This window comes from Salmo trutta, chromosome 39 (assembly GCF_901001165.1).
Source record: "Salmo trutta chromosome 39, fSalTru1.1, whole genome shotgun sequence".
Lineage (NCBI taxonomy): Eukaryota > Metazoa > Chordata > Actinopteri > Salmoniformes > Salmonidae > Salmo > Salmo trutta.
The window spans coordinates 23,334,502-23,352,193 of NC_042995.1; the positions used below are offsets into that span (position 1 = coordinate 23,334,502).

The 17,692-nt window shown below is 43.4% G+C and overlaps 1 protein-coding gene across 3 annotated transcripts in view; it reads right to left on the reverse strand.

Annotated features, from left to right (window-relative positions):
• Positions 1–12,943: 12,943 nt before the first annotated feature.
• The window catches only part of ncam2 (neural cell adhesion molecule 2), a 407,658-nt gene continuing 402,909 nt past the window's right edge, over positions 12,944–17,692 (reverse strand). For 2 of the 3 annotated variants that reach the window (XM_029740521.1, XM_029740522.1), the window contains 2 exons: positions 17,555–17,671; positions 12,944–16,123 (listed from right to left, as the gene is read on the reverse strand). In XM_029740521.1, coding sequence (XP_029596381.1) covers positions 16,009–16,123; positions 17,555–17,671 — 232 coding nt within the window. In that variant the 3' untranslated portion in view covers positions 12,944–16,008. The remainder of the gene's footprint in view (positions 16,124–17,554; positions 17,672–17,692) is intronic. The other variant, XM_029740523.1, reaches the window with a different exon arrangement.

A 17,692-nucleotide genomic window follows, 5' to 3' on the forward strand; every position in this document is an offset into this window, starting at 1 on the left:
ACATTGAGCCAAAATCACTGAACACTAATAAATGGATCAATAGTCACTTTAAACAACGCAACTTTAAATAATGCCACTTTAATAATTTTACATACAGCTGAAGTCGGAAGTTTACATACACCTTAGCCAAATCCATTTATACTCAGTTTTTACAATTCCTGACATTTAATCCAAGTAAAAATTGCCTGTCTTAGGCCAGGTAAGATCACCACTTTATTTTAAGAATGTGAAATGTCAGAAAAATAGTAGAGAGAACAACTTATTTCAGCTTTTATTTCTTTCATCACAATCCCAGTGGGTCAGAAGTTTACATACACTCAATTAGTATTTGGTAGCATTGCCTTTAAATTGTTTAACTTGGGTCAAACGTTTCAGGTAGCCTTCCACAAGCTTCCCACAATAAATTGGGTGAATTTTGGCCCATTCCTCCTGACAGAGCTGGTGTAACTGAGTCAGATTTGTAGGCATCCTTGCTCGCACATGCTTTTCAGTTCTGCCGACACATTTTCTATAAGATTGAGGTCAGGGCTTTGTGATGGCCACTCCAATACCTTGACTTTGTTGTCCTTAAGCCATTTTGCCACAACTTTGGAAGTATGCTTGGGGTCATTGTCCATTTGGGAGACCCATTTGCGACCAAGCTTTAACTTCCTGACAGATGTCTTGAGATGTTGCTTCAATATATCCACATAATTTTCCTACATCATGATGTCATCTATTTTGTGAAGTGCACCAGTCCCTCCTGCAGCACAGGCCCCCCACAACAGGATGCTGCCACCCCCGTGCTTCACTGTTGGGATGGTGTTCCTCGTCTTGCAAGCCTCCCCCTTTTTCCTCCAAACATAACGATGGTCATTATGGCCAAACAGTTCTATTTTTTTTTCATCAGACCAGAGGACAATTATCCAAAAAGTACGATCTTTGTCCCCATGTGCTGTTGCAAACCGTAGTCTGGCTTTTTATGGCGGCTTTGGAGCAGCGGCTTCTTCCTTGCTGAGCGACCTTTCAGGTTATGTCGATATAGGACTTGTTTTACTGTGGATATAGATACGGTTGTACCTGTTTCCTCTAGTGTCTTCACAAGGTCCTTTGCTGTTGTTCTGGGATTGATTTGCACTTTTTCGCACCAAAGTGCGTTCATCTCTAGGAGACAGAACACGTCTCCTTCCTGAGCTATTACCCTATTACCGGGGCTGAGTCACTGGCTTACTGGTGCTCTTCTATGTCTTCCCTAGGAGGGGTGCGTCACTTGAGTGTGTTGAGCCACTGATGTGATCTTCCTGTCTGGGTTGGCGCCCCGCTCGGGTTCGTAACGTGGGGGAGATCTTCGTGGGCTGTACTCGGCCATGTCTCAGGGTAGTAAGTTGGTGGTTGAAGATATCCCTCTAGTGATGTGGGGGCTGTGCTTTGGCAAAGTGGGTGGGGTTACATCCTGCCTGGTTGGTCCTGTTCGGGGGTGTAGTCGGAGAGGGCCACAGTGTCTCCCGACCCCTCCTGTCTCACCCTCAAGTAATTATACTGCAGTAGTTTGTGTCATGGGGCTAAGGTCAGTCTGTTATATCTGGAGTATTTCTCCTGTGTTATCCGGTGTCCTGTGTGAATTTAAGTATGCTCCCTATAATTCTCTCTCTCTCTTTCTCTTCTCTCGGAGGACCTGAGCCCTAGGACCATGCCTCAGGACTACCTGACCTGATGACTCCTTGCTATCCCAAGTCCACCTGGCCATGCTGCTGCTCCAGTTTCAACTTTCTGCCTGCGGCTATGGAACCCTGACCTGTTCACTGGACATGCTACCTTGTCCCGGACCTGCTGTTTTCGACTCTCTCTCTCTACCGTACATGCTGTCTCTAACTCTGAATGATCGGCTATGAAAAGCCAGTTGACATTTACTCCTGAGGTGCTGACCTGTTGCACCCTCTACAACCACGTGATTATTATTATTTGACCCTGCTGGTCATCTATGCTTGAACATCTTGGTCATGTACTGTTATAATCTCCACCCGGCACAGCCAGAAGAGGACTGGCCACCCCTCAGAGCCTGATTCCTCTCTAGGTTTCTTCCTGGGTTCCTGCCTTTTTAGGGAGTTTTTCTTAGCCACCGTGCTTCTACATCTGCATTGCTTGCTGTTTGGGGTTTTAGGCTGGGTTTCTGTATAGCACTTTGTGACATCAGCTGATGTAAAAAGGGCCTTATAAATACATTTGATTGATTGATCGTAGACGACACACCCCCTTCAACATGCATGCTGCATGTCTGTTTGCAGTATGCATGCTGAAGGGGGTGTGTCGTCTACGATCATTCACTTCCCTTCATTCACTTCTGGAAGTTTACTCGAAAGATGAGTCTTGTCTCCTCTTCTTATCTTTGGTTGACACGAAAGAACTAACATGGTGGCGCGCACAAACTAGCCATCGTCAGATTACTTTAGATTTTTATAAAGTGCTTCACTCAACTATTTTGATCAATTGTAAATAGTAGCTAAGTGCTATTAGCTAATTCATACTGTGGTTTCTGTCACCCAAGAGCTGGCTAAATTTGACTGATTGTAAATATTTCCTCAGTTAGCGCTAGGACTAATGTAGCCTACATTTTACGATTTAGATGATTTTGTTATGCTGTTGCTACTTCTGTAAATGTCTGAACACCGCATCCAAAAATGAGCTGGTCACATTAAGTACCTAACATTGTGAGGACTGCGTTTGTGAAAAAATATTCTGTGAAAAAACAGTGGCCAGCTCAAACGCTGACTGTTGCGTCAATCGGAAATGAGCATTCTAAATAAGCATTCTAATCACACCGGTTTGGGCGTACGCTGCAGGAACCACTGTAGAATGATCACATCTGTTTGTTGGTACAGTACGTGTCAAAGGATTAAAATTCTCAGAATTGAATGAAATTTACCTCTAACTATCATGAAGCCTGAAATAACAGGCTGAGTGGGCAGGGAGTTTATACAGTACACTCGGAAAGTATTCAGACCCCTTGACTTTTCCAAATTTTGTTACATTACAACTGTATTCCAAAATGTATTAAAAAAATCTATTCCACATAAATCTTCACACAATACCCCACAATGACAAAGCGAAAAAACCTGTTTTTTAGAAATGTTTGCATATTTATTAAAAATAAAAAACAAATACCTTATTTACACAAGTATTCCGACCCTTTGCTATGAGACTCAAAATTGAGCTCAGGTGCATCCTGTTTCTGTTGATCATCCTTGAGATGTTTCTAGAACTTGATTGGAGTCCACCTGTGGTAAATTCAATTGATTGGACTTTGTTTGGAAGCGATTACAGCCTTGAGCCTTCTTGGGTTTGACGCTACAAGCTTTGCACACCTGTATTTGGGGAGTTTCTCCTATTCTTCTCTGCAGATCCTCTCAAGCTCTGTCAAGTTGGATGGGGAGCGTTGCTGCACAGCTATTTTATTTTTATTTAACCTTTATTTAACCAGGCAAGTTAGTTAAGAACAAATTCTTGTTTACAATGACGGCCTACCCCAGCCAAACCCTAACCCGGACGACTCTGGGCCAATTGTGCGCCACCCTATGGGACTCCGAATCACAGCCGGTTGTGATACAGCATGGAATCAAACCAGGGTCTGTAGTGACACCACTAGCACTGAGATGCAGTGCTTTAGACCTCTGCGCCACTCAGGAGCCCAAGTGGAGTCCACTGTGGTAAATTCAATTGATTGGACATGATTTGGAAAGGCACACACCTGTCTATATAAGGTCCCACATTTGACAGTGCATGTCAGAGCAAAAACCAAGCCATGAGGTCGAAGGAATTGTCCGTAGAGCTCCGAGAGGATTGTGTCGGGGTACAGATCTGGGGAAGGGTACCAAAAAATGTCTGCAGCATTGAAGGTCCCCACGAACATAGTGGCCTCCATCATTCTTAAATGGAAGAAGTTCGGAACCACCAAGACTCTTCCTAGAGCTGGCAGCCCGGCCAAACTGAGCAATCAGGGGAGAAGGGCCTTGGTCAGGGAGGTCACCAAGAACCCGATGGTCACTCTGACAGAGCTCCAGAGTTTCTCTGTGGAGTTGGAAGAACCTTACAGAAGGACAACCATCTCTGCAGCACTCCACCAATCAGGCGTTTACGGTAGAGTGTCCAAACGGTAGCCACTCCTCCGTAAAAGTCACATGACAGCCTGCTTGGAGTTTGCCAAAAGGTACCTCACGACTCTGAGACCATGAAAAACAAGATTTTCTGGTCTAATGAAACCAAGATTGAACTCTTTGGCCTGAATGCCAAGTGTCACATCTGGAAGAAACCTGGCACCATCCCTACGGTGAAGCATGGTGGCAGTATCATGCTGTGAGGATGTTTTTCAGCAGCAAGGACTGGAGACTCCTCAGGATCGAGGGAAAGTTGAACAGAGCAAAGTACAGCGAGATCCTTGATGAAAACTTTCTCCAGACCACTCAGGACCTCAGACTGGAGCGAAGGTTCACCTTCCAACAGGACAACAACCCTAAGCACATAGCCAAGACAATGCAGGAGTGGCTTCGGGACTAGTGTCTGAATGTCCTTGAGTGGCCCAGCCAGAGCCCGGACTTGAACATCTCTGGAGAGACCTGAAAATAGCTGTTCAGTGACGCACCCCATCCAACTTGACAGAGCTTGAGAGGATCTGCAGAGAAGAATGGGAGAAATGCAAAATACAGGTGTGCCCAGTTTTGTAGCGTCATACCCAAGAAGACTTGAGGCTGTAACCGCTGCCAAAGCTTCCTCAACAAAGTACTGCGTAAAGGATCTGAGTACTTATGTAAAGGTTTGATTTCTGCTTTTTTTTATTTTATAAACATGCAAACATTTCTAAAAACCTGTTTTTGCTTTGTCAATATTGGGTATTGTGTGAAGATTGAGAAGGGGAAAAAACTATTTAAACTATTTTAGAATAAGGCTGTAACGTAACAAAATTTGAAAAAAGTCAAGGGGTCCGAATACTTTACGAATGCACTGTATTCATGAGCTCACCTTGTCTGACAGCTCTTTAAAACACCCTTGTGGTTGTTTCAAGGTAACAAGATAAACATTGGGCTACATTTCATTGCGAGCCTAAATAGTATGTACAGGATACAGTTCACTGATACACTTCTTCACAATAATTAGTAAAGCCTGAGTCACCTTAGAAGCTTAGACATAAGGGAATGTACATGAAAACTGCATTCAATAAGTGTACTGGACACTTTATTGGATGCTCTGCATTACCATTATAAATGACACTACGTTCATAATTGTATATAATGATCAGACATTTACGGAGAGGATGGCTGACGTTTTACGTGCTCCTAACCAACTGTGCTATTTTGTTCATTTTTTTGCGTTGTTTGTAACTTAGTTTTAACTTATTTTGTACATAATGTTGCTGCTACCGACTCTTATGACCGAAAATAAGTTCTGGACATCAGAACAGCGATTACTCACATCGAACTGGAAGAAGCTTTTTCCTTTAACGAGTCCGACGCGAAGGCTATACTGCTTTCTTGGGAACAGGCCCAATTTTCCATGCACCGGATGGACAGAGAAGCTATGTCTGGTAAGACAAGGGGTGGGGGTGTGTCTATTTGTCAATAACAGCTGGTGCGCGATGTCTAATATTAAAGAAGTCTCAAGGTATTGCTCGCTTGAGGTAGAGTACCTACTGCTCGCTAATCGCTGTTCTGGTGTTCAGAAGTTCACTCAACATCAACAAAACAAAGGAGATGATCGTGGACTTCAGGAAACAGCAAAGGGAGCACCCCCCTATCGACATCGATGGGACAGCAGTGGAGAAGGTGGAAAGTTTTAAGTTCCTCAGCGTACACATCACGGACAAACTGAAATGGTCCACCCACACAGACAGTGTGGTGAAGAAGGCACAACAGCTCCTCTTCAACCTCAGGAGGCTGAGGAAATTTGGCTTGTCACCTTAAACCCTCAAACTTTTACAGATGCACAATTGAGAGCATCCTGTCGGGCTGTATCACCGCCTGGTACGGCATGCACCGCCCACAACCGCAGGGCTCTCCAGAGGGTGGTGCAGTCTGCACAACGCATCACCGGGGGCAAACTACCTGCCCTCCAGGACACCTACAGCATCCGATGTCACAGGATGGCCAAAAAGATCATCAAGGACAACAATCATCCGAGCCACTGCCTATTCACCCCGCTACCATCCAGAAGGTGAGGTCAGTACAGTTGCATCAAAACTGGGACCGAGAGACTGACAATAGCTTCTATCTCAAGGCCATCAGACTGTTAAACAGCCATCACTTACACAGAGAGGCTGCTGCATACATACAGACTTGAAATCATTGGCCACTTTAATAAATGGATCACTAGTCACTTTAATAATGCCACTTTAATAATGTTTACATATCTTGCATTACTCATCCCATATGTATATACTGTAGTTTATACCTTCTATTGCATCTGGCCTGTGCCGCTCAATCATTGCTCATCCTTATATTTATGTGTATATATTCTTATTCCATCCCTTAACTTAGATTTGTGTGTATTAGGTAGTTGTTGTGGAATTGTTAGATTACTTATTAGATATTGCTGCACTGTCGGAAAACAAGCATTTCGCTACACTCGCAATATCATCTGCTAACCATGTGTATGTGACTAATAACATTTGAATTGATTTGACCTTATGCTGTAGACCACACTATCTACCAAGAGAGTTCTCTTCTATATTATTTGTTGTTGTCTATTTACCACCACAAACTGATGCTAAGACCGCACTTAACCAACTCTATAAGGCCATAAACAAACAGGAAAATGCTCATCCAGAAGCGGTGCTCCTAGTGGCCGGGGACTTTAATGCAGGCAAACTTAAATCCATTTTACCTAATTTCTACCAGCATGTCACATTTTATTATTTATTTTACCTTTATTTAACTAGGCAAGTCAGTTAAGAACAAATTCTTATTTTCATTGACGGCCTAGGAACAGTGGGAACAGTAGGAACTGCCTCGTTCAGGGGCAGAACGACCGATTTTTACCTTGTCAGCTCGGGAGTTTGATCTTGCAACCTTTCGGTTACTAGTCCAACGCTCTAACCACTAGGCTACCCTGCCGCCCCACATGTGGAACCAGAAGAAAAAAAACTCCACCCTGCCACCCCACATGTGCAACCAGAGGGAAAAAAAACTCTAGACTACTTCTAATCCACACACAGAGATGCATACAAAGCTCCCTGCCCTACATTTGGCAAATCTGAACATAATTCTATCCTCCTGATTCCTGCTTACAAGCAAAAACTAAAACAGGAAGTACCAGTGACTCGCTCAATACAGAAGTAGTCAGATGATGTGAATGCTAAGCTACAGGAATGTTTTGCTAACACAGACTGGAATATGTTCCGGGATTCATCCAATGGCATTGAGGAGTATACTACATCAGTCATCGGCTTCATCAATAAGTGCATTGACGATGTCATCCCCACAGTGACCGTTAGAAGTCATGGATTACAGGCAACATCCGCATTGAGCTAAAGGCTAGAGCTGCCGCTTTGAAGGAGCGGGACACTAATCCAAACGCTTATAAGAAATCCCGCTATCCATCAGACGAACCATCAAACAAGCAAAGCGTCAATACAAGATTAAGATTGAATCCTACTACATCGGCTCTGACACTCGTCGGATTTGGCAGGGCTTGAAAACTATTACCGACTACAAAGGGAAACCCAGACGCAAGCTGCCCAGTGACACAAACCTACCAGACGAGCTAAATGCATTTTATGCATGCTTCGAGGCAAGCAATACTGAAGCTTGCACGAGAGCATCAGCTGTTCTGGACGACTGTGTGATAACTCTATCGGTAGCCGATATGAGCAAGACCTTTAAACAGGTCAACATTCACAAAACTGCAGGGCCAGATGGATAACCAGGACATGTACTCAAAGCAAGCGTGGACCAACTGGCAAGTGTCATCACTGACATTTTCAACCTCTCCCTGACCAAGTCTGTAATACCTACATGTTTCAAGCAGACCACCATAGTCCCTGTGCCCAAGGAAGTGAATGCAATCTCAATCGGACTCCACACTGCCCTTTCCTACCTGGACAAAAGGAACACTTATGTGAAAATGCTGTTCATTGACTACAGCTCATTGCTCAACACCATAGTGCCCACGAAGCTCATCACTAAGCTAAGCACCCTGGGACTAAACGCCTCCCTCTGCAACTGGGTCCTGGACTCTCTGACGGGCAGCCCCCAGGTGGTAAGGGTAGGCAACAACATGTCTGCCACGCTGATCCTCAACACTAGGGCCCATCAGGAGTATGTACTTAGTCCCCGCCTGTACTCCCTGTTCACCCATGACTGCGTGACCAAACACCATTATTAAGCTTGCTGACGACACAACAGTGGTAGGCCTAATCACCGACAACAATGAGACTATAGGGAGGGCCTATAGGGAGGAGGTCAGAGACCTGGCAGTGTGGTGCCAGAACAACAACCTCTCCCTCAATGTGAGGAACTGATCGTGGACTACAGGAAAAGGCGGGCCGAACAGGCCCCCATTAACATCGATGGAGCTGTAGTGGAGCGGGTTGAGAGTTTCAAGTTCCTTGGTGTCCACGTCACCAACAAACTATCATGGTCCAAACACACCAAGACACTTGTGAAGAGGGCACGACAACACCTTTTCCCCCTCAGGAGACTGAAAAGATTTGGTACGAGTCCTCAGATCCTCAAAAAGCTCTACATCTGCACCATCGAGAGCATCCTGACCAGTTGGATCACCGCCAGGTATGGCAACTGCTTGGCATCTGACCGTAAGGCGCTACAGAGGGTAGTGCGTACGGCCCAGAACATTACTGTGGCCATCCAGGACCTATATACTAGGTGGTGTCAGAGGACAGCCCAACCAATTGTCAGAGACTCCAATCACCCGAGTCATAGACTGTTTTCTATGCTACCTCACAGCAAACGGTACCGGAGTGCGAAGTCTAGGACCAAAAGGCTCCTTAACAGCTTCTACCCCAAGCCATAAACCTGCTGAAAAATGTATCAAATTGCCACCGGACTATTTTACAATGACACCTCCGCCCCCCTCCATTTGTTTTGTACACTGCTGCTACTTGCTTTTTACCCCCTGTACATAGCCTCGTTATTGTTATTTTATTGCGTTACTTTATAATTTTTTACTTTAGTTTATTTGGTAAATATTATCTTAACTCTTTTTGGAACTGCACTGTTGGTTACGGGCTTGTAAGTAAGCATTTCACGGTAAGGTATACACTTGTTGTATTTGGCGCATGTGACAAATAAAGTTTGATTTGATTTACAATAGGCCAGCATAGACAAAATATTGATCAACATGAACACTCATGAGAAATAAAGGTGCAAAATAATGGTGAGACATCATTTGACATAAAAAAAAGAAGTAGAGCCACAAGCCTAATATAGGCACCCGGACGGCCTACAGTGTGCAACTCATTGAATCGTACAATTTCTAACATTCATCTCCCGTCCGAAAGCTTGAAAAAAAATAATACGAAGAAACAAAATGTGATATAAAGTCAGCAAAAAAACAAACGTCCCTTTTTCAGGACCCTGTCTTTCAAAGTTAATTTGTAAAAATCCAAATAACTTCACAGATCTTCATTGTAAATGGTTTAAACACTGTTTCCCATGCTTGTTCAATGACTCATAAACAAGTAATGAACACGCACCTGTAGAATGGTCGTTAAGACACTAACAGCTTATAGACGGTAGGCAATTAAGGTCTCAGTTATGAAATATTAAGAAACTAAAGAGGCCTTTCAACTTACTCTGAAAAACACCAAAAGAAAGATGCCCAGGGTCCCTGCTCATCTGCATGAACGTGCCTTAGGCATGCTGCAAGGAGGCATGAGGACTGCAGATGTGGCCAGTGCAATAAATTGCAATGTCCGTACTGCTGTGAGATGCTTAAGACAGTGCAATAGGGAGACACGATAGACAGCTGATCGTCCTCGCAGTGGCAGACCACGTGTAACAACACCTGCATAGGATCGGTACATCCGAACATCACATCTACGGAACAGGTACAGGATGGCAACAAAAACTGCCTGAGTTACACCAGGAACGCACAATCCCTCCATCAGCACTCAGACTGCCCGCAATAGGCTGAGAGAGGCTGGACTGAGGGCTTGTAGGCCTGTTGTAAGGCAGGTCCTCACCAGACATCACCGGCAACAACGTCTCCTATGGGCAGACAGGACTGGCAAAAAGTGCTCTTCCCTGACGAGTCGCGGTTCTGGCTCACCAGGGGTGGGGGTCGGATTTGCGTTTATCGTAGAAGGAATGTGCGTTACACCGAGGCCTGTACTCTGGAGCGGGATCGATTCGGAGGTCGAGGGTCCGTCATGGTCTGGGGCAGTGTGACATGACCCTCCAGCATGACAATGCAAGACAGGAATGTCAGTGTTCTGCCATGGCCAGCGAAGAGCCCAGATCTCAAACCCATTGAGCACGTCCGGGACATGTTGGATTGGAGGGTGAGGGCTAGGGCCATTCCCCCCAGAAATGTCTGGGACCTTGCAGGTGCCTTAGTGGAAGAGTGGGGTAACATCTCACAGCAAGAACTGGCAAATCTGGTGCAGTCCATGATGAGATGGACTTCGGTACTTAATGCAGCTGGTGGCCACATCAGATACTGATTGTTACTTTTGATTTTGACCCCCCCTTTGTTCAGGGACACATTATTCAATTTCTGTTAGTCACATGTCTGTGGAACTTGTTCAGTTTATGTCTCAGTTGTTGAATCTTGTTATGTTCATACAAATATTTACACATGTTAAGTTTGCTGAAAATAAACTCAGTTGACAGTGCGAGGATGTTTATTTTTTTATGGGTTTTTCAAGTAAAAATGAATAACTTAGGCTTTAGGAAATGCAACCAACTATAGAGATTGACGGGGAGGGGAGGGGGACAGGAGGGGGACCCATGTATCCCACTTCAGTCAAGTAGGCTTCAGTCAAGCATTTGGCTTCAGTCACCCCCAAGATTGAAGAGGTAGACAAATCCATCTATGGCCTCCTCCTTGTCAGGCCTCTCACACTGGGCAGACAGGGGCCCTGGGATGGACATCTCGCACAGCTTCCTCATATACGGTGCTGGATCAAGGGTAACCTCATTGAAGAGGAAAGCCAAGAGCCTGTAATATTTTGTAAAATGGTTGATGAATTTGATTTCCTTTTATTTACCATTCAGAGTTATGATGCTATCAATTTGTTGATGGAGTGATCTACTCATTCTATGAATGAATAACAATGACATACAGTATGTTGGGTCTGTCTTCACACGCTTCACAGCATATCCCCCCTTCTTTGCCTTGGGAAAGCTGATTTTATATCACAGCATTCAAGCTGCGGTGGTTGCCTGGGAAGCTGTGCAGACAGAGTAGATGTTGAATTTTCTAAAATGTCTATCATTACAGCTTGGTGATAGTGGAAAGTCAAAAGGAGATGGCAAAATATGACTTGAGGTAATTTACAAATACTATACACACCGCAACTCCTTTTGTGGACAACATTCCTTCATGCCAGCTGTGTGCTGGTAGTTCTAAGACTCAATGTTGGGGGCTTAGGGATGGAAGAACAAAAACCATATAGTGACTATCAGGTGTGTTACAGAAAATACACAGTTCACAAGTCAAAGCATCCACAGTTGCATTATCTAACGTTAGCCCCCGATCCCCCTAAAATGTTGGCTAACATGTCAGGCTCATCAAACACTGATACTTACATTATGGTCAGCGCTTGCAAGATCCACTGTCAATAATGCAACAGCATCCGTCTTCAGGATTAGCTTCCTGGCAAGACATATCGAATGTTCTCCCCAACTGATAAAGCAATTTCACTCTTAATGTGCACTGCACATGCGTGACCATAGTCATTTTCTGTCTTTATTGCATAAAGCCAGAAGTAAAACCATGGTAACTCCTGCCTCCTGATTCAAATTTTTTGACATGGGGGGAGGGGACCAATAAATGTATGATCAAACTTGATCAATGTACCAGTTATTCATTTTTCATATTTGGGTCACCCTACCTTGAACTGGTTTCAGCCAATTTGGTGAAAAGGCCATTAACATCGCAAGAGAACAGAGAGAAGCCCTCAAAGTCACATCAAACCATCAGTGAACAGAGCCGTCTTGTAGGGAAAACAGAGCAGCGAGGAGAGAGGCAAGTAGTGTGAGTACATGTTCTATATAAACTTCAAATGAGGTTTGAAGTGGGGGCAGCTTGGTTAGAAAACACTTCAGTTCTCGTTGTCTCTTATTTTGAACCATTTGGAGCCCTTTGAGCAGAGTTCTAAGTTTGTTTTGGTAAATTATCGTTAATAAAACACTTTGTCTCTTGAAATAGAATCGAGTTGATTATGTTTTGCTCGGTCCCTGTCATCCGAGGCAGGCTGATATGGTTTGGAAGCGACCTCGATGCGATTGAGGTTTATCTACAAATCTGCACTTACTGACTTTGCATAAAGTGCAAAAGCATGCTGAATAACGGTGTCTTTGGAGTATTCTCAGTTAAAATACTATTTATTGTATTTCAATTACTTTCGCCTACATTTCGAAGTGAGTATTTGAATATTTTGTCCTTGAAAATGCAAGTAGTTGAATATTGGAATGTATTTGGAAATATACCAATACAAAGAAAATAAGTGTTTGAAATACAAATGCTTAAATATGAATGTATTTGAACCCAGGTCTGACATTGAATCAATTCCCATTCAAGTGTTGTGTTGCACCACTACACTCTGTGCCCTGTATGAGGATGTCGATGTCCTAAATGACACCCTATTCCTTATATAGTGCACTTCAGGGTACCATTTGGGACACAAACAATTATTCTTTAATTCTCCTCACACGGGTCACCAAATGTAGTAAAACCACAACCAAGATAAAAAACAATGAGATGAAACCTACTGAATGACCGACTCCCACATGCATCATCTTTCACCAGGACATGTTTATTTACAGCTGATAAAATGACAGGAGGTTTGTTACAGGGTGTTCCATTGGTTACTGCCACATCGACAGTTTCCACCCCCTGCGTAAGCACACTCAGTCTGGGGGGGACAAGAGGCGGGGACACAATACACAGAGCTAGAAACACACCAGTACTCTCTTTGGAGACAGACTGAGACGGAGTCCGAGGGGGAGAGATGTGGGAGGAGGGAACGGGGGAATAGACTCATATTCAGATATAAAATAACATGTACAAATCTCATGGCCATCAGGCAATGTGCTCCCTATTTACAGTTGTCTTAACAGGCTACAGAGCAACTCCAGGACTGCAGGTACAGTTTACCAATCGTGCTTTGGGAGAGAAAACAAAGGCAGTTTTATGGGGTAAAACCTATGGAGCAAAGAGGGGTAGAGGGGATTCTCAGACACACATGCAGAGCGCTCCAGCCAGAGAATTGATGACAGCGATATACATGATAATCCATTTTTAAATTCTTAAGACACACACAGCACACGCACGCAGCACACATGGACTTATACTTACATATACAGGCACGCATACACACGCAGTATCACGCACATTTCAGTGCTCAAATACTGTATGCTGCCTGTGCTAAAACCCTCGTTACCCTAGCAGAGCTAACTGTCAGAGTCCACCTAGCTCTCAAGCAGTGGCAAATACTACATTTCCCAGCATTCACAGCGCCACTCTATAATTAACGACAGGGTCATTACAAACTAATGGGCAGCACGACGGTGTCCGTCAAGTCGACTCTGCAAGGAACAGTCCAGTCACCAAAGATCATGTGCACCGCTCCCTCGGCTAATGGCAAACAAGCCTCCTATTACATTTTAATTTAATGGTTTACACTGTTGCCATTGCAGCAAGGGTCCAGGGGGACAATGGGCCGTGGGAAAACCAAGGCATGCTATTATCTTAATTACAGCCTCCATTGAAATGCTGTGAAGTGACCTAAGGTCCCACTGTGTGTGTGTTTTCTTGAGGGTAAAGTGATGAATAGTAAAGACCACTGTCACGTCGTCACTGAACTGTCGGACCAGAACTAAAATAAGCGTTTCTTCAGCTGGAGAGCGTTCACACAAGAAAGCCTGTTTTTGCTTTTGAAAAAAGACTCATCTTTTCCGGGTCTATTTACATAAGAGCTTTGTAAAATATCTTTTTTTTCTTTACCTATTTACATGACAACATCAGAGAAAGAAAATGAACAGAAAAAAGTTATTGGTTTTCGATCATTAATATTGGCATTAAACTAAAATCAACTATAAATTAAGTGTATCTAAAAAACATGACTGAAATACTTCATGTGTGTGCCCGTGTGTTGAAGTCTAGTCTTTAACAGTTGAGAACAGAACAATTCAACATTCATTGGTTTTCGCCTTTAGTCAATAGAATGATGGCACAACTTTCAAATTAAACAAACAATATTGGACATGACCGTCTTTTTCTTTTTATAGACTACTTTTTGTCCCCCCAATAACTACTCACAGAACTGTATGACACCCACATTATTTTCACATTTCAATTTCATGTCAACATCAATAGTTTTTTTTCCTGTCTTTGAGAAAAAATGTATTTAAAAAAAATTGAACAGCAAAAATGTAAATAAACATTCAATATAAAGCAGAGTAAACATAAAATAACACAAAATTGTCTCTGTTGTTTATTGTTGTGTTTTGAGGTGCAAGATAACAAGAGCTGTAGCCTGGTTACAGATACACCATGAAGACGGTTAACAAATACACAGGAAACATTACCTATAACTCCAAGGGCCCGGTACAGATTCATTTTCTGCCAAAAAACAGCAGTACTCATGGCATCACCATCAAAACCCGTGCTAAAACACAACCTTGCACAATCCCTACAATGAAGCCAGCTCATTGGTCAACAGTGGCAGGTGTAACTATGCTCATATTCTGTTCAAAATATTTTACATTTCCTGGCTAACTTCCTGACCACACAGACCATGTGGTTCTCCCAGATGTAACCACCTAGAACCATACTGGATCTTGGGGGATTATTTCCGACTGGCTAACAAATAGCTGTTATCAGAGATTTTTTTCCTGTCATGCTGTCACCTTATGGAAATACATGGTACATTAGTAAAATAATGGAGACAGACAGTCTGCATAGTTAACGCAAACGATTTTGATCAAATATGCTAAATATATTTACACAAAAATAGCTCTCACACTCATAACAGCAGACACATTCAGACACACCAAGACGAGTATCACTACAATGTGCAAAGGCACCTTTACAGTACCTGTTAATTTTTTTATCTTCTTTAAAAGAAAAACAAATCAAAAGGGTGGCATACCCGATGAGTTAGCTCGACATTCTCTGAGCCGGAAGCTCAAAGAGGAGTGGGCATAAAGGGGCGGATGTAACGTAGTACACAAGCATTAGACAGGACAGCCCAGACATCACATCTTAGACCAGAGCCGCAATAGAATACAGACGAGACTGCTGCAGTGAGGACAGGGAAGCTTACTCTGTAAATGCTACTGTAGGAGATCTTTTTACCAGGCACAGTAGACTTGAGTGGGAGTCGATAGTGGCGGTACTTATCCTTAATACAGAGAGCTTTGGTGTCTATGTGTTCGTGTGTGTATGTATGTGTGTAGGATCGGGTGTGTTTTTGCAAATGGGGATTGAATAAGAGGGGGAAGGAAAATAAATAAAAGCAATGGATAAGCAACAGCCAAGGCATAAAAAACAACAAAACCAAAGTCAGAGGAAAAAAACGAAACAATATTACAATCACTGATCAACACGAAGTGTCTTCGACTGGAGCCATCTTGGATAGAAACAACATCATTGATTAGTCACATAAAAACGCTTGTTGTTGGGGTCTTCCTCTCTATTATTTGTATTTACACTTTTCGTTTTTCTCTGGGCCCTAATGGACATATAAGAGATATCATCATATTTTTTTTGTGTCGTGTTTATTCTGTGTTTTGGTCTCAGGGTAGGATGCTCCGAAATGTTCTCGTTTGCGGCGAGGGGCGAGAGGGCACACACATTTTATGCTTTACTGTCGTCTTGCTTTGTGTGGATGCTGTTGTCACTGTGCACTTTGATCTCGATCATGTCGGGCTTCAGCGTCTCCTTCCCGTTCTCCTCCTTCAGCGGTAGCTTCCTGTGGGAGAGAGACAAAGGAGACAGACACGTCTGAGTGAGAGACCTCAGATGAAAGGGTTAATTATAACTACACATTTCACTCAACCCACGTCTCACTCATGACCATGGCTGTTCATTGTTAATTACGGTAACAGTACAGAGAACACGCTCATAAACAATCAATACATAGAAATGTGGAATGTGAAAGGACTTAATCACCCTGTGAAACGTATACATTTTGATATGACATTTAGATAATGCATTTACATACACGCATACAGAGCATGCATCCTTATTGGTGAACTATAAGAGGTGGGATGAGTGGTAGTTTCCATGGTAGCATAGAGTGAATACGATGGAGAATGATGCATCCATAACATAAGTAGCGGTCCTCTACTGCTACTCAATGCAGGTAATACATTCAAAGTTAACACTACCTGACTGACTGTCTAATTAATACATTTACTTGATCAATATATTAATATAGTGGTTTATAATATCAACAGTTTCAACAGCACTCAATTCACTTACTGAACATACATAAAAAAATACACAAACAAAAAATTATGTAACAAAAACAATCCCTCATCTATAACGCCGGAAATACAACAACGAACAATCTACACCTGATTCATTTAAAGTACTCATGCAAGCTCAGTCGATTAAAGACAACACTACAACTATCAAATCCAGTAGCGTTCAACGATCCCATTGGCAAGGGACACCCTTTGGTTGAAGAGGCCTGCTGTAAGATGAACTAAACTTTGAGCTTTGGCCCCTGGCTGTTGAACCATGTACTGTAGAAGGCTCTTGACTGACTGGACACGGATGTGGCCTGAATTCACCATACTCTTTCATACCAAAGCACATTTCCACGACTATATGTCCAGTCCACCATACAACCTATAACCATGTCCATAAATGATATCAGTTAAGTGAGTGCAAGGGCAACACCATAAACCAAGACCTAGAAAACACACTAAAACACCAACTCCTTATGCTTCCTGTCAACTTCAGCTAAAGTGCCATTTTCTACTAATAGGGCTGCATATTTGGGTTAGGTTGGGGTTACATTATGCTACGTTTAGACGAGGGACACAAAATAACGTCATACCAGTGAGCATAGCTGGACAAGAACGCAAGAAAAAGGGTGACGTCAAAAGCAAGCCAACACGACAGTATGCGTTGCTATGGTAATTTCAGTAAACAATAAGTGCAAATTAACATCCGGTAGAAAACAACACTACGGCAAAGGTCAAAATATTTGAACTATGCGGGGCAAGTCCCTTCTACCGTGGCTACTGACGGCATTCACCACCTGGCTCAACGGCATTTACCGTTGTGCTGTCATTGAAAACAATGACATCCGATTTGCCGTCTACCTCGTACCATCTAAACGCAGCATTAGGGTGGACAGGGCCTTAGAACCCTAGTGGTTCTGGTTCCTTACTCAGGCTCTGTGAGAGGTGTAGTCTCGTTGGGTTCGTGCACTGGGCTCCCATCGTGGTTAGTTATTCTCTCCTCTTCCGTTCTCATCTCAACGATAGGATCCTTGGACCCATCGCCCCTACGCACAAACACACACAGG